The following is a 21,332-nucleotide window of genomic DNA, read 5'->3' on the forward strand; positions in this document are numbered from 1 at the left end:
CTCGGTCTCCCAATCTAGGATATAAATTTTTAATTGTTATAAGTGTCAGTGTCTCTGACCCCCTTTTAAAATTTATAAAGTAATATAGTTTCACTCTAAATAATTCAAGTAATACCAAAATATATATGGTAAAATGTTCAAATTTGTCTTCCCACTCTTCGAATCCCATTCCCCAAAGTTTGGTTTGTGGCATGTCTTTCCAAGTTTTTTTTCTATGTGTAATCAAAAACATGTATATTTATACATCTGTATAGTTTTCATCATTTTGTTTTGTAGTGGGGATGGGATCATACAGAACATCCAGGATTTCTGTCTGTTCGTGTATCTAGATCTGCTTTATTCTTAGTAGTGGCTGCATGGTGTTCCATAGTGTAGTTGAACATAATTTGGTCACCTATTTTCTTCCCGATGGATATTTAAATTTATTTATAATGAAACACAAACTCTTTTGGCAAAATATAGTTGCTTCGTCCTGTTCCTGGATGTGTATACTATACTAAAAACTCCTTTAAATTATGATTTGGTTCTGTATAATTCAGCCAGTCCCTCTAATACGCGTAGGTAGTAATAGCCATCTAGGACCTGTTATCTAACTTGCAAAAGGAGCAGTTTATAAGGCCAATGTTAACATTCCTTGTGTATTTCATGTTTATGGATGGCAATATTCTAAGTCCCATGGCTGCACAGTATCTAAAATGTGAGGGGCTGGGCATGGTGGCTCAAGCTTTTAGTCCCAGCTACTCAGGAGGCTGAGGTGGGAGGATCACTTGAGGCCATGAATTCAAGGCTGTAGTGAGCTGTTACCATGCCACAGCACTCCAGCCTGGGCAACAGAGCAAGATCTTGTCGCTTAAAAAATTAAAAACTTAAAAAATATATATGAAGGAAAAGTTGATGCCTTCTGTCAAGAAGTTCACCATCTCAGGAAGAAGGAAAAATCATACAGTACCAATGGAAAATCGATGGCTCAGTGTACACAGAGACAAAAACACTTGAACTCAGAGGAAACTTTATGTACTTGTAGTCAGGTAACCTAACAGATGACAAAGTTTTGTGTTATGAAAAACAGCTAATAGTGTGTAGGCAGGGATTTCTCTCTAATTCAGGAAAGCTTCTGGGAGGAGGTGGGGTTTTAAACAGGCTTCAAGACTGAAAAGGCTCATCTGGATGGCTGTGTTCCAGGTGCATCCTTTTAGCAGCGTCTCAATATATGGCTTGCTAATATTGCTTTTCTACTGTGTGCCTGGCGTTAATGTTTGAACACTGGATTTTAATTAGAAGCTATTTCAAATTAGCTATCTTTTTATGACAAGTGCTATTCTCCTCAGATTCCACAGCATATGCCTGGTTCTGGGGACTACTCAAGTTTCAGAGTAGTTTATGCTGTGAAACAGACCCATTCACCATGCTCTCTCCCACTTATTTTTGCTCCTGATTTTCCATTAGTGGGTTCCTGCACTTCAGAACAAGGGTCTGAAATCTTTTTTCCACTTTAGGATCTAAAGGAAGACAGCATGGCTGAGCCAGTAGGGCAGAATGTCTTTTTTTTTTTTTTTTTTTTTTGCAATGGAGTCTTGCCCTGTCGCCCAGGCTGGAGTGCAGTGGCGCAATCTCGACTCACTGCAACCTCCACCTCCATGGCTCAAGCGATTTTCATGCCTCAGCCTCCCAAGTAGCTGGGATTATAGATGTGCGCCACCACACCTGGTTCATTTTTTGTAATTTTAGTAGAGATGGGGTTTTACTATGTTGGCCAGGCTGGTCTTGAACTCCTGACCTCAGGTGATCTGCCTGCCTCAGCCTCCCAAAATGGTGAGATTACAGGTGTGAGCCACTGCACCTGGCCCAGCCTATCTTCTTATAAGCAACTGTTACCACCAAATACATTAAGAATCACTAATACTTTTACCTTACTCAAAAAAGCCTCAGTTCCATTACAGTAACCAAGTCAGTCAGATGCTTTATCTTGATGCCATAGACCTCAAAATTAACATTTTCCTTGAGCCTAGTTGTGGAACACCCTCAAGATTGTCAACCGTTAAGTTTTCTCCCCCTTCCAAGGTGAATGTAAAGTTGGACTGAGTGTTGTATTTAGGAGTCCACTTTCCAATGTAACCTCACCTTTGACCACCAAGTTCTGGGGGCTTTGTTAGCCCTTGGAGCTTAGCCTCTCTGTTGCTAGGTAATGGTAATGTGGTAGTGATTGCAGTGGACTGACACCATGCTGTCCTTAACCTGAGTGAACCAGGCTTTGAATTAGAGAGTTCAACAGGCTTGGGAGTTCTTCACCTTTCTTCGCTGGGACAGGCCTGTCCTCTTTCTTGCATGTTGGCCCCAACTGACTCAGCTGTAATGCTGTACCCTGAAATGTACAGGTGCTGATTTGACAGGAGCTTTTCACCCTTTAGAAGCTGGGCCCCCTAATGTGAATGTAGGCTCATAGAGCAATAATTCACGTGTAGGTGGCCTGTAAGGAAAGTTTTAACAAAAGAGTTAGTTAAGAAGCTGATTTATTTTCTTGCTTTAACTCTCTTGTCATGTGCTGAGTGGGGGCGGAAGAGGAGGGGAGGGTGGGGACTGGTGCCACTGAAAGCATTTATCTTCATTTCTGCCATCTCCCAGTGTTTATTACCCTGTGATCGACAGATGAGGAAAGCTGCCAGTCAAACCCACGTTCAACACATTTCCATTTCCCTTCATTGCAGATTTTAGGCTTTTGAAATCTGCATCCTCTTTGCAGCAATAAAGGTCGTTTCCCTCCTGCTGCTGACAAGCCCAAGACCCTCTGGTCCAATTCCACTCGCTTGTGCTTTCACCAAACAATAAAAGCCGCGGGAGTCTCAGCAATTTAAGACAAGTGATTGGTGAGAGGCATTTAGTGTTTGAGTCAGTCGCTCTCTTTATCTTTCTCTCTCACCTTTTTCTCCCTCAGTCCTTTTCCTTACCTTCACCCCTCTCTTTGCCCATTCTTATGCTGCTGAGGCACCCCCTTAAGCAGCTGCATTGCATAATGATGAGAGGCTGACAGTTTTCCTGACTTCACCTAGGGACCTGCCTAAGCCAGTGTCCTCTGTTGCTGGGATTAAGTATTGGCAGTGTCAGGTTGTGGGGAATGTGTTAGTGGAGGTAGAGTAATTCTTAATACTTTTATCCACCTGCATGTCTTTTGTCAGACGTAGAGGCTTTGAGGAAATCCCTGCCTGGTGGGAGTGAATGCTAGATGTTTGTGTTTGGGGGTTTTTTCTCCCCGTTTTTCCTGAACACTACGTTTTTTGGAATACTGTTCCTAGTAATCTTTCAGTAGCATGTGTTCTTGTGAGCTTATTTGTTTTTGTCCTAAATAATGTTTGTGGGTAGAATAAAAGTAATGATATTCATTTCTTTGAAAATGGATGTTCTGCTTTCATAATTACTTCTCCCAATTACATCATTAGTGTAAGTGCAGGTAATTGCTTCATTAGGACATATGTATTGAAGGAGGGAGGGCAAGTCTACAGCATGGTGATAAAAACAGGTCTCACCCTCTTTACCCACACGGGAGCATCTCAGCTTGACTGCAGGGGTCCAGGAGCCACCAGCCACCCTGTAAATAGCCAAAATTAATCCTGGGTTTCAGTGTGATGGGAGGAAGGAATGAGGACCTAGTAAAGCGTGGCTTACTCACTTTTTTTGGGGTGGTAACTCATTGCTGAACTCTGGATGGCACTGGTGCATTCAAGGCAATGTGATTGAATCATTGGGAATTACTGAATTAGGGAGTGAAGTGTTCTTATGGAAGCTGTGTGCTTTCTGAGGCTCACTAGGCCTGATGGCATGAGCCCTATCCTCTGGTTGAGTTATTTGGCTGGCTTTTTAAGGGAGTCTCCATTCTCATGCTGGTCATGACAGATCAAGAGATTATATTCTCCCATCAGACCTAACTACTTTCCTGTAGAGTTGAATATTATTCTGATTTTATGCCATGTCTGTGAATGTCTTTGTGTGCATGCTATCTAGTTACGCATCTCTTCTTTCAAAGCATGTTAAAAGATGATATCGATAATATATGATTCTGTTTATATGAGGTTATCTAAAGTAGTCAAATTCATAGAAAGTGGAATGGTGGTGACCAGGCATTGGGGAGAGAGGGAAAGAGGAGTTGTTTAATGAGTATAGAGCTTGAGATTTGTTACATACATACAGTTCTACTGAACTGTACACGTAAATATGGTTAAGGTGGTAAACTTTTATGTTGTATTCTTTTTAGCACAATTAAAAAGAAAGAAAGAAAAACTAGGCTGGGTGCAGTGGCTCATGCCCATAATCCCAACAATTTGGGAGGCCGAGGCAGGAGAATCATTTGAGGCCAGAAGTTTGAGACCACCCCGGGTAAATACTGAGATCCCGTATCTACCAAAAAAAATTTTTTTTTAATTAGCTGGGCATAGGGTGGCATACACCTGTGGTCCCAGCTACTTGGGAGGCTCAGTTAGGAGACTCACTTGAGCCCAGAAGGTTGAGGCTGCAGTAAGCTGTGATCATGCCACTGCACTCTAACCTGGGCATCACAGCAAGAACCCGTCTCCATCTCAAAAAAAAAAAAAAAAAAAAAGCTAATACCAGATTCCTTGTTCACTTACTACTTACTCCAGATAGGAAGCCTCTGTCTATCTATTACTGTGTCTCTAATGAATATCAGGGTAATTTCTCTTTCTTTTTTGATCTGTTATAAACCTTACTCTGCTGTGGCCATGTAATCCTGGTTTGAATTGTTGTTTCGAGAAAATTTTTTATGAAGCTGTGATACATAGGAATATTTCACAGTTTGCCAGGCATGATGGCTCACGCCTGTAGTCTCAGCACTTTGGGAGGCCAAGGCAGGAGAATCACTTGAGCTCAGGAGTTTGAGACCAGCTAGGGCAACACAGCAAGACCCCATCTCTAAAAATTAAAAATTAAAAAAAAAAAAAAAACTCATAGCTATTTCTTTTCCTTTCCTCATACTCTGTCTGTATTGCAGGCCTTGCCATTTTCCTTGTTGAATTCTCAGACTATCATTTGCTTTATTGGCCTGATCCAGTGCCTTTGGCCTCGATAGTATCTTTCTCAGATCTGCCCCTAAAGTTCATGATTTGCATGTGGACTAATATTACCCTTGTTCTTTGGAGCCTTTAGGGGTTTATTGGACAGTGAAATTATGTTGATTTGGGGGCTTAATTCCTACACATAAGACATGTAACCATTGAAGTCTGTATTCACAAAATATTTACCCTTTAATACTGTTAAATATATTGCAAACTTGTTTAATGATTAATCTCAGCATCAGATTAAATGACTGGTAGAGTGGTTATTAAACCGCCTAAATATGATAGACCAAATGCCTTACTCAGAACATTTCCTATGCCAGAATTATAGACAGCCACGTGGTGCTTTTTTGGGATTTTATTTTTGTGGTTTGCAGAAAATGATGTTCCCTAATACTCTTCATATCTTTTAGCCTCAGGAAAAAGTGAAGACACTATTTCAGCTGTAGATAATCCACTCAGAATTAGTCTTTGAAGCCCTACTTTTTCTTTACAATGGAAATAATTCTATTTGTCTCAAGTCCTTTTATTATTGCTGCTTTTCCACACAGTATATTTTCTATAAAATAAAAACTACTATTTAATTCTCATATGAACCTATGGTTCAGTTATAAACATATGATAGAATATTATTCAGTCATAAAAAGGAATGAAGCCAGGCAGGGTGGCTCATGCCTATAATCTCAGCTACTAGGGATGCTGAGGTGGGAGGATTGCTTGAGCCCAAGAGTTCAAGGCTGCAGTGAGCTTTGATTGCACCACTGAATTCCAGCCTGGGTGACAGAATGAGACCTTGTCTCTTTGGGGGTGGGGGAGAGGAAGTGAGGTCCTGAAACGTGCAGTAAGCATGGATAAACCTTGAAAATGTCATGCTGAGTGAAAGAAGCCAGACACAGAAGGCCACCTACCAAATGATTTCATTATATGAAATGTCCAGGAGAGGTAATTAGTGATTGCCTAGGGGCTAGGGTGGGAGTGGGACAGAGTAAAAGGGAGTGACTGTTAATGGGTACGGTATTTAGGGGAAATGAAAATGCCTGAAATTAGACAGTAGTGATGGTTGTTGTAAAATTTATTTGGTGATGATTACACAGCTGTGTGGATATGCTAATAATTCTTGAATTGTATACTTTAAAATAGGTGAATTGTAAGTTATATCTCAGTAAAGCTATAATTTTAAACAGACAGACACACACATGTATTTAGGCATTTTTCTCAATGTCAGAATCAGAAATGGGAATTCAGAGAAACTTGGGACACTTCTAACTATGGAAGAAGTCTTCTTATTTGTCATCAGGGACTCCTTCCAGGTACCAGGCTATAGGATATATTGACTGTGATTTTAGATTAGATTAAATGATGATTAGGGTGAGTGTGACTGAGTACTTAGTTATATCCCCTTCTTAGGACAGATTTTAAGACTGTATTTGAGTGAAGCTTTCTGGAAAGAAGATTAAGTGTTCTTCCTAGGATGCCATTCAGATACACTTAGAAAGGGAAGATGCTTTCTATGTTTAAATAATTATTTAAACAGAGACTTGCTCTAAGAATTATTTTTTATAAATAGAATCCAGTGTATTTATTTACAGAGAGCTCAGATAATCCATAAGAGAAAAGTTAAAGTAACCAAAGCTGGGTAGGGTAGCATGTGCATGTAGTCCTAGTTACTGGGAAGTCTGAGGCAGGAGGATCACTTGAGGGCCAGGAGTTCAAGGCAAGCGTGGGCAACATAGTGAGGCCCCATCTAAAAAACAGATAAGAACAACAATAACAACAAAAAACTTAAAATACCAAAGGTTTTTAAAATGTACATAAGACACTAGTATACCATCTAAAAGATAAACAATGAGCTAGTAAACAAATGAAAAGATGTTCACCAATTCTCTTAATTATTAAGGAAATGAAATGGATCCAACAAATAGGATTACCATTTTTCACTTCACAAATTGATAGACATTTATATTGAATAGTGTTTTCTTAATAACAGCATTATTGAGATATGATTCACCTACCATACAGTCCACCTATTTAAAGTATACATTTCAATGGCTTTTAGAATATAGAGTTGTGCAGTCATCACCTCTATCTATATATTTCATATCATTTTTATCACCTCCTAAAAAAACCCATACACATCAGCAGTCACTTCCCCTTTCCCTCTCTCACATCCCTCCAGCCTGAAGCAACTGTCAATCTGTTTGTAAAGTTGATTAGTTGTTCAGTTGGACCTACCCTGGGCTTTCTAGTCTCAGCTCTCCTCCAGCTCAACTGGTCAGGAGAGCTGAGACTAGAAAGCCCAGGGCAGGTTCATATAACAACCAAACAGAAAGATAGTAATTGTGTCTCCAGGATGATGAGTGTTTACGTCCCCAACCCCATTCTTATTTCATCTTCCCAGCAGCAACACAGTCAGAGATGGCCATTCTGAATTACAAAGTCTCAAGTTAAACAGAGTTTTCAGGACTGAAATGTCATTTAATCATTTCCTTCTTTGCAACTTGCCCTTTTTTACCCTCTCTGAATTAGCTTTTCTGATAGATTTGCTAATGATTCCCATTGTTCAGTATCTTCACTGAACTGTTGAATCATACTTTTTATTTCCCTGCTCCTAGAACAAATCTTAGAGAGAAGCTGTGAAGCTATTTTGAAAAAAGGTTCCTAATTCTTTCCAAGCAACAGAAGAGAAGAGTCTCGGAGAGAAGCAAAGGCAGAGAGATGCACAGAGGCTATTAGGCTTGATAGAGCTCACCTATCATGTGACTGTGATGATGATGATTATTTCATCCCCAGACACATTCCGGGAGCTCTGGCCTACAAGTTGAAGACCTGACTCTGGAATGAGACTTGGCAGCTTAGTTTTTCCCATTATTGTTGGCTGATAGTTAGCCAGGATCACTGGATTTAAGCTTCTTTTCCTCTTTGTTTTGTCTGTCATCAGAATAATCTTTATTTCTTCTTTTGCTCTAAGCCTCCATGAAAGGAATTTCTGCAGTTATATGGTAGCTATGAACTACTATGACTAGTATTGTCCTCATGGACAGCTGCTGTTCCCACTGTCTCCTAGAACGTGAATAAAAGTCTTGGCCCCTCTCTCTTTTTTAGGTTTATTAAAAGTTGAGTGGAGAGTACAGACAATTCCTATATACTCCCTCCCCTCACACCCGCAGGCTTCCCCACTGTCCGCACCAGTGTGGTACATTTGCCGCGGTTAATGAACCAACATAGACACATCATTATCACTCAAAGTACGTGTTTACATTAGGGTTCACACTTGATGTTGTAAATTCCACTGGCAAACGTACATGCCATGTATCCAACATTGTAGTAACATACAAAATAACTTTACTGCTTAAAAAATCTCCTTGTGAATGGACATGGTGGCTCACGCCTATAATCCCAACACTTTGGGAGGCCAAGGCAGGTGGATCTCTTGAGTTCAGGAGTTGGAAACAAGCCTGGGCAACATGGTGAAACCCCATCTCTACAAAAAGTACCAAAAAAAATTAGCTGGTCATGGTGGCACACACCTGTAGCCCCAGCTACTTGGGAGGCTGAGGTGGGAGGATCATCTGAACCCAGAAAATTGAGGCTTCCTTGAGCCGTGATTGCACCACTGCACTCCAGCCTAAGTGGTGGAGTGAGACCCTCTCTCAAGAACAGAAAAGAAAAAAAATCTTGTGCTCACTTGTTCATCTCTCCCTCCCTGCAAACCCCTACCAACTACCCATCTTTTTTCTGTCTCTATAACTTCCTTTTCCAGAATCTCATACAGTTGGAAACCTATAGTATGTAGCCTTTGACTTCTTTCATTTAGTAACATGCACTTAAGGTTCCTCATGTCTTTTTGTGGCTTGATAACTCATTTCTTTTAGCTCAAATAATATTCCATTGTATGGATGTGCCACAGTTTATCCATTCATCTCTTGAATGAAGAACATCTTGGTTGCTTCCAACTTTTGACAATTATGAATAAATAAAGCTGCTATAAACATCCATGTGTAGGTGTTTGTGTGGACAGTAGTTTTTTTTTTTTTTTTTTTTTTGCTTGTTTGTTTTGTTTTGAGACAGAGCCTCTCTCTGTTGCCCAGGCTGGAGTGCAGTGGTGTGATCTCGGCTCACTGCAAGCTCCGCCTCCCTGGTTCAAGTGATTCTCCTGCTTCAGCCTCCTGAGTAGCTGGGATTACAGGTGCACACCACCACGCCCCACTAATTTTTGTAGTTTTAGTAGAGACGGACTTTTTCACTATATTGGTCAGGCTGGTCTTGAACTCCTGACCTTGTGATCCACCTGCCTTGGCCTCCCAAAGTGCTGGGATTACAGGCGTGAGCCACTGTGCCCAGCCTATATTAAGTCTTGAAGTCAGGTTGTGTCAATCCTCCAATTTTGTGTTTTTCTTCCATATTGTGTTGGCTATTCTGGATCTTTGGCCTTTTCATATAAACTTTATAATCAGATTGTTAATATTCACAAAATAATTCAAGATTTTGATTGGGATTTTGTTGAATCTGTAGATCCAGCTGAGAAGAATTGACATTGTAACAGTATTGAGCCTTCCTATTCATGAACATGGAATATCTCACTAATTTAGTTTTATCCTTTGTGACGTCTTTCATCAGTTTTGTAGCTTTCCTCCTACAGACCTTGTACATATTTTGTTAGATTTATACCTAAGTTTTTTATTTTTTTGATGCTAATGTAAGTGGTAGTGTATTTTTAATTTCAAGTTCCAGTCATTCATTTGTTCATTGCTATTATATAGGAAAACAGTTGACTTTGTATCTTGAAACCTTGTTATAATTATTTAATAGTTACTGGAGTTTTTTTGTTGATTCTTTGGGATTAGACAGTGATGTCATCTGGCAACAAACAGATTTCTTCCAATCTGTATACCTTTTATTTACTTTGTTTTGCGGTGGCAGGGGGAGGGGGGTCTGATTGCATTAGCTAGGACTTCCAGTATGATGCTGAAAAGTATTGATAAGAGGAGGCTTCCTTGCGTTGTTTCTGATCTTAGGGGGGAAAGTATCTAGTTTCTTACCATGGAATATGATGTTAGTTACAGGTATTTCATATTTCTGTTTTCTGGAAGAGACATTAGAGAACTGGTACAATGTCTTCCTTAAATGTTTGGTAGAATTTAGTGAAACCATCTGGGCCCAGTTCTTTCTATTTTAGGAGATTATTAATGATTGCTTCAATTTAATAGATATAGGCCTATTTAGATTATTTGTCTCTTGTGCAAATTGTAATATACTGTGTCTTTCAAGGAGAGTTAGTCCATTGCATGTAGGTTTTCAAATTTGTAGGCATACGGTTGTTCATAGCATTCCCTTATCCTTTTGGTATCCATGGGATCAGTAGTGATGGCGCCCCTTTCTTTTCTGGTGTTAGTAATTTGTATCCTCTCTCTTTTTTTGTAATTGGCCTACCTAGATGTTTATTGTTTATTGATCTTTCAAAGTTTTTGGTTTTATTGATTTTTCTCTGTAGATGATTTTGTTTTCAATTTCATTGGTTTCTGCTCATTTTTTTCTTTCTTCTGCTTACTTTGGTTTTAATTTGCTCTTTTTCTTCTTTCTTATGGTAGGTGCTTAAATTACAGATTTTAGATATTTCATCTTTTCTTATATATGCATTCAATGCTATAAATCTCCCTCTAAGCTGCTTTCACTGCATTTCATGTATTTTGAGAACTCATGTTTTCATTTTCATTTAATCCAAAATATTCATTTAATCCAACATATTCTTTGAGCCGTGTGTTGTTTGGAAATGTATTGTTTAATCTGTCAGTTTTATAAGATTTTCCAGTTATCTTTTTATTACTGATTTCTAGTTTAGTTCACTTGTAGTCTGAAAGCATAATTTGTATTATTCCTTTTCTTTTGCATTTGTTACATGGTGTTTTGTGGCCCAGAAGGTGATCTGTCTTGGCCTGGGCTGTTTTCAAGGAGAAAGTTGCCAAATATTATAGGGCCTAGACAGTTTATTTTAATCTTCAGATTAAACACTTCTCTCTCGGCCCTGGCACACTATTTGGGCCCGTCTCTTACACAAGGACATCTCTCTATAAGCTGTCTGTTGATGCTGATGTAAGTAGTAGTGTAACTGTAGATGAAATACACACACAGATTGGAGTAGATGACAGACATAACTTTAAAGGCCATTTATTAGACACTTAGTATTTGCCATCACTATTTATTTATATATTTATTTATGAGATGGTCTGGCTCTGTCACCCAGGCTGTAACTGTAGATGAAATACACAGAAAGTTTGGAGTAGATGACAGACATAATTTTAAAGGCCATTTATTAGGCACTTAGTATTTGCCATCACTGTCTATCTATCAATATATCTATCTGTCTATTGATCTATCTATCTACAAGATGGTCTGACTCTGTCACCCAGGCTGTAGTGCAGTGGTGCAATCTCAGCTCACTGTAACCTCCGCCTTCCAGACTCAAGCTATCCCACCTCAGTCTCCTGGGTAGCTGGGACTACAGGTACACACCACCACACCTGGCTAATTTTTGTGGTTTGTGTTTTTGGGTTTTTTGAGACAGAATCTTACTCTGTTCCCCAGGCTGTAGTGTGGTGGTATAATCTTGGCTCATTGAAACCTCCTCCGCCTGAGTTCAAGCAATTCTCATGCCTCAGCATCCCAAGTAACTGGGACTACAGGCACGCACCACTATGCCTGGCTAATTTTTGTGTTTTTAGTAGAGGTAGGGTTTCACCATCTTGGTCAGGCTGGTCTCGAACTCCTGACCTCAAGTGATCTGCCTGTCTTGGTCTCCCAGAGTGCTGGGATTACAGGTGTGAGCCACTGCGCCCAGCCTTTTTTTTGCGATAGTGTCTCACTGTGTCCAGGCTGGTCACAAATTCCTGGGCTCAAGCAATCTGCCCGCCTTGGCCTCACAAAGTACTGGGATTATGGGCATGATCCACCACGCCCGACCACTTTATATTTATTGTCTCAGTAAGTTCTTCCAACAATTCTGTAAGTTGTAGGTACTATTATACCCTTTTCTACAGATAAGGAAACTGTGGTTCAGAGAGATTAATTTATACAAAGTCACACGATAGTAGATAATGGCAGGAAGTGTCAAAATCTGGTCCAATTGATTCTGAAGCCTGTATTCTCAAAAACAAACAAAAAACAAGCTGTAAGATCCCATTGGCAGATACGGAAAATTGAAGTTGTAATGCTGTGCCTTGGATTAGTTTCTTTCCGTGACTATAACAGCATCACTTGTTAGCAGCAGACATTCTAGCATAGCAGACGTTCTAGTAGTGGTGCTCAGAGCATCCACCCTGGAGTTAAAATGTAGGATATGTTTATCTAGCTTAGCGTTTCTCAACTAGGAATGATTTTTATCCCCAGGGGACATTTGGCAATGTCTGGAGACGTTTTTGGTTGTCTCAACTAGGTGGAGCAGGGTGCTGCTGGCATCTAGTGGGTAGAGGCCAGGGATACTAAATGTTCTGTGATGCACAAGACTCTTCAAACAAAGAATTATCTATCCTAAAATTTCAATAGTGCAGAGATTGAGAAACTCTGAGTCTAACTTGTTCCATTCTGTCATTACTACATGGGAGAACCTTGAAGTCTTAGAAATCCCTCACCAGTCTCTCAGGATTTGGTTTCTGAGGCTAAGTGCCTCGTGTGTAAATACTTTCTAGCTCAGTCCATTAACCCCCTCTTGCACATTTCCTATACCTTCATCTTAGTGGCCAGAGGCCTACTAAATGGTTGGGGTTGTTTTAATAAATCAGGCTTTTTCTTCCTGTTATTTCCAAGAGACAGGCTCAGTTGGCCTACAGTTCTTGCAGAAAAGAACCTGGTGACAGTACTCTAATCTGTTGCTGGCATCTTTAGCTCCCTAATCTGTGTTTATATGGCACACAAAAAAATGACTCTCCCTGGTGCCAGACTTCATTCCTCCTCAGCACCCTGGCACTACTGACAGAGAGCACCTCCCCAGTCTCTTCCACATAGTGGCAACCCTACATGTTTATTTTATTGCACAGCTGTTCTTCCGAAGACGTTTCTTGAGACATGGACAGTACGGGATGCCTCTGGAGCTGGAATTTGGGAGTCTTAATCGTTTGTGTTCCCATTTGCAGATTCACAGTACTCAAAAAGCATCTGGTATTATTCCTTAACTGTTTTCCTGTTTGTAGTTCTTATCCCTTCCCCCAGAAAAAGCTCTTACACAATATCAAGTTTGTTTTTTCAATTTATTTTCTGCCCTCTCTTAGCAACTAGCGTTTTGTTAGTCATGTACTGAGAAAATCAACTTACCTTCTACCATTTGGGGTTACATGGTTTTCCGTTAAAAGCTGGAGAAAATGATGAGGAACTAAAGTAATTTGAGAGAGACTAGTGGTCAAAGGGGGATGTCAACCATCTTGATAAGCAAGCCCAGGAAACAATTTGGAAGCTCAGTGGAATTGAGCCTGGATCAGAATGAAATGGAATAATTCCTTCCAGGGAAGTGGTAGACCTTGTAACTAAAAAAAGTGATTTTCATTATCAAAGAGGCATAGAAAAATCAAGAAAGTTCCTTTTAATAAAGTCCTTCGGGTATCTTACCCTCCTCATGACCCAGAGGTTCAGCAAAAGTCAGATATAATTATTAAAGGGGAATTTTCTGTGAAGGTTAAAGCAAGGGTATATGTTTACCTCATCTGAATGATACACCACAGGGACCTCAAATAGAGATTTGAGGTCAGTGGACTCACTGACATCACACCCCCAAATGCTGTTGTTCTCAGGTCTCAGGGAGATCATGACTGGGCCTATGTCTTTGAATTTGTAAGGTTTCAAAGGATGTCTTGTTTTGGGGGTATTCATTTATCTAGAACGGTTTGTTTTAGCCTTTATTCCATTATTGTCCTCCTAGGGAACCTTTTTAGACATTTTTTTCCTTACTTGTCTCTCCTCCCATGAAATTTTAATATCACAGATACAATGTGTATCTATTTATATACTCTGATGCTTTGGAAGGGAACAAATGATTATACTAAGGTTTTTTTAATTATTATTTTTTGCCCCCATGAACCAATTTTTACCCCCATGGGGGTGATATTCCCTGTGTTGAGAATGCATGATCTAGAAGTATCATCATTTTGGAAATGAACTGTTATTTGTACTTTTCCTTACAAACTGAAAATGGGACAAAGACAAGACTATCAATAAATGAATGCTGAGAAAATAGTCTTCTGACACAGTGGCCAGCAGCAACTGGAAGAGTGCAGAGTACTTTTCTCATATTTCTTGGCTTGTATGGAGGTTTTCTCTTTGAACCATCTCTTGATCATTTGGGGAAAGAAAGGGAAACACCAGGAGTAGCAGTGTGATAAATGCCACTCTCTAAAAGAAAAGAACTACAGTTCACATGATGCTTTTGCAGTGATGTGCAGAGGAGGAAGACTAGGTGATACTGAAGAATCTGGGCATGAAATTGTCCATTTTTCCAAGGCTGGTAAACTCTAACAAGTTCAGTTTTTCAAAGTAGCTTTTGATTTACAGCTGAGAATACCATTTAGGTTATCTAGCATACAGGAATGTTCTATTCTCCCAACAGGGTTTGACTCTGTCTGATCAGAAGGAGGGTGGTTGTGTATGAAATGCACCTCAGAAGGAGGAGGAGGAAATGACATGTTCATGTAAATGAAATACAACTGCAAATTAAAGTGTCACCCTGTTAAAAAAAATCCATTTTTTATTTAATTGGTTACCAAGGAAAAAAATGTCATACAGAAGAGTATATTTCAGAGAAAGTTAAACCCTGAGATGTTACAAGCAAATGTGGATTCAAGGAGGTTCTTAGGGGGTAGGTGTAATAAAAGATGGCCTTAATAAAAATATTCTGATGCTACAAAGCGAGGCTCATAAATTTTTATTGTGTTACGTGCCAGGGGTCCAGAAGAGATGAACGAATATTACCTTATTTGTTTTTCACTGTCTCTTTCTATCCAGTCAGCTGTATAGTAGCTGCCTCTTCCCTGGAGGAAGCCTGTTTTTGAGAAGGAAGAAAGTGATAAAGGAGGAGATTCTTTGTCTGAAAGAGTGCTGCTTACTATCAGGATGTCCAGGGACTGGAATGCTACTGGCTTTTCTGTATTAATGGTGTCTTCCCATTTTTATTTTTCTTTTCCCACATTTTTATGAAATTTCACCTGTCTCTTTTAGATGTCGAGCCTACCAGACCATGTATGTACAGTACCTGCCATGTTGTTGGCACTAAGTAAATGTTAAGTAACAATGGGAGGGACTGATGGATGGGATTATATTTCCACATTAAGTTGTTCCTGACAAACATACCTGGTTTTTCTGTGAGACAAAGACTTGCCAGGTGGTACTCATTAGCTTTCTTCAGCCATAGTCTAGTTTTTCCTCTTCTCTCCCCACTACTAATCCCAGTATTGTTTTATGTTTTGCAGTGGAAACGTTGATAAATAATATAATGTGCTGTCTTTGACTTCTTCCTCATCAGGGGCAGTGATTGGTGATGGACAGTCTGCCGTGGCCAGTAACATTGCCAATACTACCTACCGGCTCCAGTGGTGGGACTTCACTAAGTTTGACCTCCCTGAAATCAGTAATGGTAAGTCTATATCAAGTGGGGGTATCAGTGGAAGGGTTATATTTGCTGGTGAGCCAGAACTCAAAAATTCATGGATCACTGGGTTTTTCATCATCCTATTGAGCAGTTGTTTGTCTACATGCCATTTCTGCACCTCTTCTGTGACTTTCATTTCAGGTCCATTAACCAAACATCAACCATACCATACACTTAAGTCCATTAAGATCTGGATTAATCGAGTTTAATTAACATCACTTAGTCTTTCCTAAAGGGTCACAAGGTTTAGCTCTTGGATCCTACACTCCCTTTTCTTTCTCTTCTTTTCAGTTCCACCTAAACTTTAGGTTTCAGCCAGTGAACTACTAGTCCACAAACTCTTCAGAGCAGAGAAGTCTTTGGTTTTGTGTCTACTTCAGTACCTTACATTGTTTGCTACTGAGGGTGGGTGCGAGACATGTTTGCTGAATTGCTTAATTGAGAGTTACAAGCTGGGCATGGTGGCTCACGCCTGTAATCCCAGCACTTTGGGAGGCCGAAGCAGGCAGGTCACTTGAGGTCGGGAGTTCAAGACCAGCCTGGCCAACATGGTAAAACCCTGTCTCTACTAAAAATACAAAAATTAACTAGGCGTGGTGTCATGCGCCTGTAATCCCATTATAGGCTTAGTTGTTCATATCTGAAGCCGACATTTTTCTGTCTTGTCTGTAAGATATTATAAGACTTTGCCAGTTGCCTTAAAATAATTAAGATATTCTCTGTCTGTGGCATTTCCTGATATGCCAGTCTTCGTATCTTTATTCATCTCAATGGTATGGTTGATATCTGATTTACAAACATGACTGTTTCAGTTTCCTTGCTTCTAGTGAAGTCTGCAGTCCACATCCCAGTTGTTCTTTTGGAATCACAACATTTTAAACCTCTCATTTCACCTTCTACCTCGTGAAGGGCTCTCTCTTGCACATTTCTGAGAGTGATGGTTCAACCTCTGCTTGACTGCTACTGATGATAGACTGCACTGACAAGGTGGCCTGACCATCACTGCTACATTTGTGTTAAAATACTCTTTCGGCCAGGTGTAGCAGCTCATACCTGTAATCTCAGCACTTTAGGAGGCCGAGTTGGGAGGATCGCGTGATCCCAGGAGTTCAAGCCCAACCTGGCCAACATGATAAAACCTCGTCTCTACTAAAAATACAAAAATTAGCTGAGTGTGGTGGCACACACCTGTTTTTCCAGCTACTCAGGTGGCTGAGGCACAAGAATTGCTCGAACCTGTGTGGCAGAGGTTGCAGTGAGCCAAGATCACGTCACTGCACTCCAGTCTGGGTCACAGAGTGGCACCCTGTCTCCAAAAGAAAAAAAAACAAAAAACCACAAACACAATTAATTGGGCATGGTGGCATATGCCTGTAGTCCCAGCTACTTGGGAGGCTGAGGTGGGAGGATCACCTGAGCCCAGGAGGTCGAGGCTGCTATGAGCCAAGATCACACCACTGCACTCCAGCCTTGGCAACAGAGCAAGACCCTGTCTCCGAAACAAAAAAAAGTTCTTTTTTTGCACTGAGCCACCATTTCCCTTGTCACTTTCTCCCATTGGTCCTAGTTCTGTCTCTGAACCTCCATAGTATAAATCTCATGATGCTTCTTTCAAGTGACAGTCCTCTGACTATTTAAACTAAGCTGCCATTTTCCATTAAATCTTTGTTGAAAGGTCAAACCTCCTTAGATTCCTTTCACTGATTTCCAAATCCTTGACAGTTCTGCTCATCTTTCCTTTTAACTTTCAGTGGAGGGGGGCAGAAAAGAATAGAAAACTCTAGATGCGAGCTGTCAAATACATATTACAGTGGTGCTTCAGACACTATTAGCTTACCCTGTGGCTTCAGCACTTTTTTCAGAAGCCACTCTTGAATTTTCAGTCACTTAAAATTTCTTGATAATTGCTAATAAACCAAGACTCAACCTTCCTGTACTTTTACAGCTTGATCTTTTTTTTTTTCTGAAACGGAGTCTTGCTCTGTCACCAGGCTGGAGTGCAGTGGCGCAATCTCGGCTCACTGCAGCCTCCACCCGCCTTCCCCGGGTTCAAGCGATGCTCCTGCCTCAGCCCCCTGAGTAGCTGGGACTACAGGCACGCGCCACCACGCCCAGCTAATTTTTGTATTTTTAGTAGAGACGGGGTTTCGCCATGTTGGCCGGGCTGGTCTTGAACTCCTGACCTCAGGTGATCCACCCACCTCGGCCTCCCAAAGTGCTGGGGTTACAGGCTTGAGCCACCACGCCTGGCCCAGCTTATCTTTTGATAACCAAAACAGATTTGTATTTGTTTCTATTCAATTTTTTCTGTCAACTGTAGTTTCTTTTTCCTGCCTCTCATCATCTATTTGAACTTTGTTTTAATCCTTCTTTCTCAATATTCCATTGTCTACTAGTTCAATAAGCATGCTTTTCTGTGTTCTTTCAGATTGTTAGCAAAAAGTAGTGAATCAGGCAGGGCATTGCACCAAGCCTTGTGGTACATTACTGTGGACTTCCTCTGTGTTGATTTTAGTTTATGAATTAGCACTCTGGGCTTGGTTGTTCATATCTAAAGCTGACATTTTTCTGTCTTGTCTGTATGATATTAGAAGACTTTGCCAGTTGCCTTAAAATAATTAAGATATTCTCTGTCTGTGGCATTTCCTGATATGCCAGTCTTGGTATCTTTATTGGACAAGGAAAATCAGTTTAATTTTTCCATGTCCTGTCTCAGTGAAACTTCAGCAGCAATCATCCATTTCTAAGTGCTTGTAGGCCACATGTCCAGTAATTCATTCTTTAACTCTGCTGGGAATCAACCACAATCCACCTTTTCCCTTATTGAAAATGAAATTTGCTTCTTCATATCTAGCTTTCTGGACCATAATTTATTTAAAGTTGGCCATAATTTAAAGTTATTTTGTTTTGTTATTTTGTCACTCTGTTTCTTTGTCATCTGAAATTGATATTACTGTTCAAAAATTTTAAAAATGTAAAAGATTAATACAGTAAGAAGCCCCCGAATCCTACCACTCCTCCTCATATGTAACCACTGTTAGCAGTTCCTTGTATATCTTTTCAAAAACAATTTTTTTTTTTTTTTTTTTGAGGTGGAGTCCTGCTCTTTTCCCAGGCTGGAGTGCAGTGGCGCTGTCTTGGCTCACTGCAACCTTCGCCTCCTGGGTTCACGCCATTTTCCTGCCTCAGCCTCCTGAGTAGCTGGGACTACAGGTGCCCACCACCATGCCTGGCTAATTTTTTGTATTTTTCATAGAGACGGGGTTTCACCGTGTTAGCCAGGATGGTCTCGATCTCCTGCCCTTGTGATCTGCCCGCCTCGGCCTCCCAAAGTGCTGGGATTACAGGCGTGAGCCACTGCACCCAGCCATCTTTTCAAAAATATTATATGTATATAGAAGCAAATACAAATTTATGTTTTTCTGCCTTTTATTTAACCCAAATGGTAGCATGCTGTATGTACTTGTCTGTACTTTCTGCACTTTTTCTTTACAGTATAGCTCAGTGTTCTTTTCATGTCAGTATATAAAGAGCTTATTTATTCTTTTTTATGACTGCCTAGTATTCCATTGTATGAATGTATCATAATTTTCTAACTAGTCTACTATTAAAGGACCTTTAAGTCATTTTCAATATTTTACTCTACAAACTGTGCTGCAGTTTATCATTTTGCACATGTGCAGGTATATCTCTAGGATACATTTCTAGAAATGGAATTGCAGGGGGGAAGAGTGTACATTTGTAATGTTGCTAGTTATTGCCATACCATACTCTATACAGCTCGTGCCAAATTATTATTCCACTTGGAGTTCATGAGAGTGCCTGATTTCATAAACTTTTGCTGATAGAATGTGCTATCAAATTTTTGGATATTTGCAAATCTGATATGTAAAAAAAAAAAAAAAAGTAGTATATAGGTATTTTACATTTGTATTTTTCATGTTACAAACAAGGTTGCATGCCTCTTCATATGAACAGCCATTTGTGTTCCCTTCTCTTGATCTGTCCATGTGTTTTACCAATTTTTCTGTTGTGTCACTGGTCTTTTCCTTAGCGATTTTACAGGAGTTCTTTATAAATCAGAAAATTAACTTATAATAGGAGTTTCCTACTTATCATTCAAGTTTTGACTTTGCTGAAGGTTATTTTTGTCATAGAACTTATTTTAAGGAGTCAAAATTATACAACTTTCCTTTTATGGTTCCTTGGTTTTGTGTCATTATTAGGGAGATCATTTAGAACTTTTATATTTTCGTTTTTTAATAGTTAAGTCTTTGATTCACTAGGAAATTTAGTCCCAAATATTCAAAGTATGATCCAGTTTCCCCCCCACATGGCTACTCACTTGTCCCAACTAATTAATAATCCATTTGTCTCTATTGATTTGGGATGTTATCTTCATCATAATATTAATTTCTTTTCTGTATTTAGATATATTTCTGGACTCTCTGTTCTGTTCTAGTGATCTGTCTGATTATTCATTTGAAAGTTCCACATGAGTTTAATCTTTGAGGATTTATGTTTTATTTTACTTACTTTTATTTCACTTACTTTTATTTTTAGAGGGTCTTGCTCTGTTGCCCAGGCTGGAGTACAGTGGCGCAATCATATCTCACTGTAACCTCAAACTCCTGAGCTCAAATGATCCTCCTGCCTCAGCCTTCTGAGTAACTCGGCCTACAGGCGCATGCCACCATGTCTGGCTGATTTTTTAATTCTTTTTATAGAGATGAGGTCTTGCTGTGTTGCCCAGGCTGGTCGAGCTCCTGACCTCAAGTGATTATCCTGCCTTGGCCTCCTGTAGTACTGGGATTACAGATGTGAGCCCAGCCTGATTCTGTGTTTTACTGATGAGTTCAGCAACCCCCAAGTTGATTTATGTGAATTGCATTTAACCTTTTCCTGGAGTTAGGCTAAAGATCTTGCCACCTGCTTCTCTCACTTGAGATTTGAGATTAGTGTTTAGAAGTTTATGAATAAGGCCTCATGCATAAATAATTTTGAAATTGCTTTCCTGAAAAAAGTGGCACTTTAGATTCACTATGATTTTTAAGAGTAAACTCTTACTGGGTGAATGGAATTGGTCACTAGGCTGTCCTGTCAGAATAGGCCTTAAGAAACCCGGCAGATGAGCGGTGTGGGGCAGGCCGTACCACAGGGGATATAGTGCCTTCAGGGAAGGGAGTGTTTATGGGTCATCTGGAGCTCTGTACAGGCCTTATTCTGAAATCTGAGGGGCTCAGAGAGAGCCGAGAGGAAATTTTTCTGCTGATTTAACCCCCCTTGGGTTTTCTAAATCGGTATCTAATGCATTTGCAAAAGCATTGCAACTGCTAATCGCTCCCATGGCCTCATCTGGCCAGCCAGCAACAGGCTACAAATCGATCTTTGTACAAGGTGTTTGTTTATAATTTATGGAGCTGATAGGAAGGCAGAGCCATCTGCTCCTCCAGGCATCAGTATTTCTAACCCCTCCCATTCCCTGCTAGGGCATTTTCACTTGGAAATCATTTCTAATTGGGAGGAGATTACATTGCAGAGTCTGGAACATGGCTTCCTGCTGTCTCCTGCATTGTTTTTTCTCCCTCTGGAGCTGCCCCCTGAAGTTCTTGAGCAGTTTTGATTTGAAAATCCTTTCTTTC

General features: G+C 40.1%; 1 protein-coding gene across 8 annotated transcripts in view; it reads left to right on the top strand.

Annotated features, from left to right (window-relative positions):
- AMBRA1 (autophagy and beclin 1 regulator 1) overlaps positions 1–21,332 on the top strand; it is a 198,945-nt gene that overhangs the window by 135,913 nt on the left and 41,700 nt on the right. For all 8 annotated transcript variants that reach the window (XM_023215722.2, XM_023215725.2, XM_023215723.2 and 5 more), the window contains one exon: positions 15,565–15,675. In XM_023215722.2, coding sequence (XP_023071490.1) covers positions 15,565–15,675 — 111 coding nt within the window. The remainder of the gene's footprint in view (positions 1–15,564; positions 15,676–21,332) is intronic.

The sequence above is a fragment of the Piliocolobus tephrosceles genome, chromosome 13, assembly GCF_002776525.5.
Source record: "Piliocolobus tephrosceles isolate RC106 chromosome 13, ASM277652v3, whole genome shotgun sequence".
In the NCBI taxonomy this organism is placed as follows: domain Eukaryota; kingdom Metazoa; phylum Chordata; class Mammalia; order Primates; family Cercopithecidae; genus Piliocolobus; species Piliocolobus tephrosceles.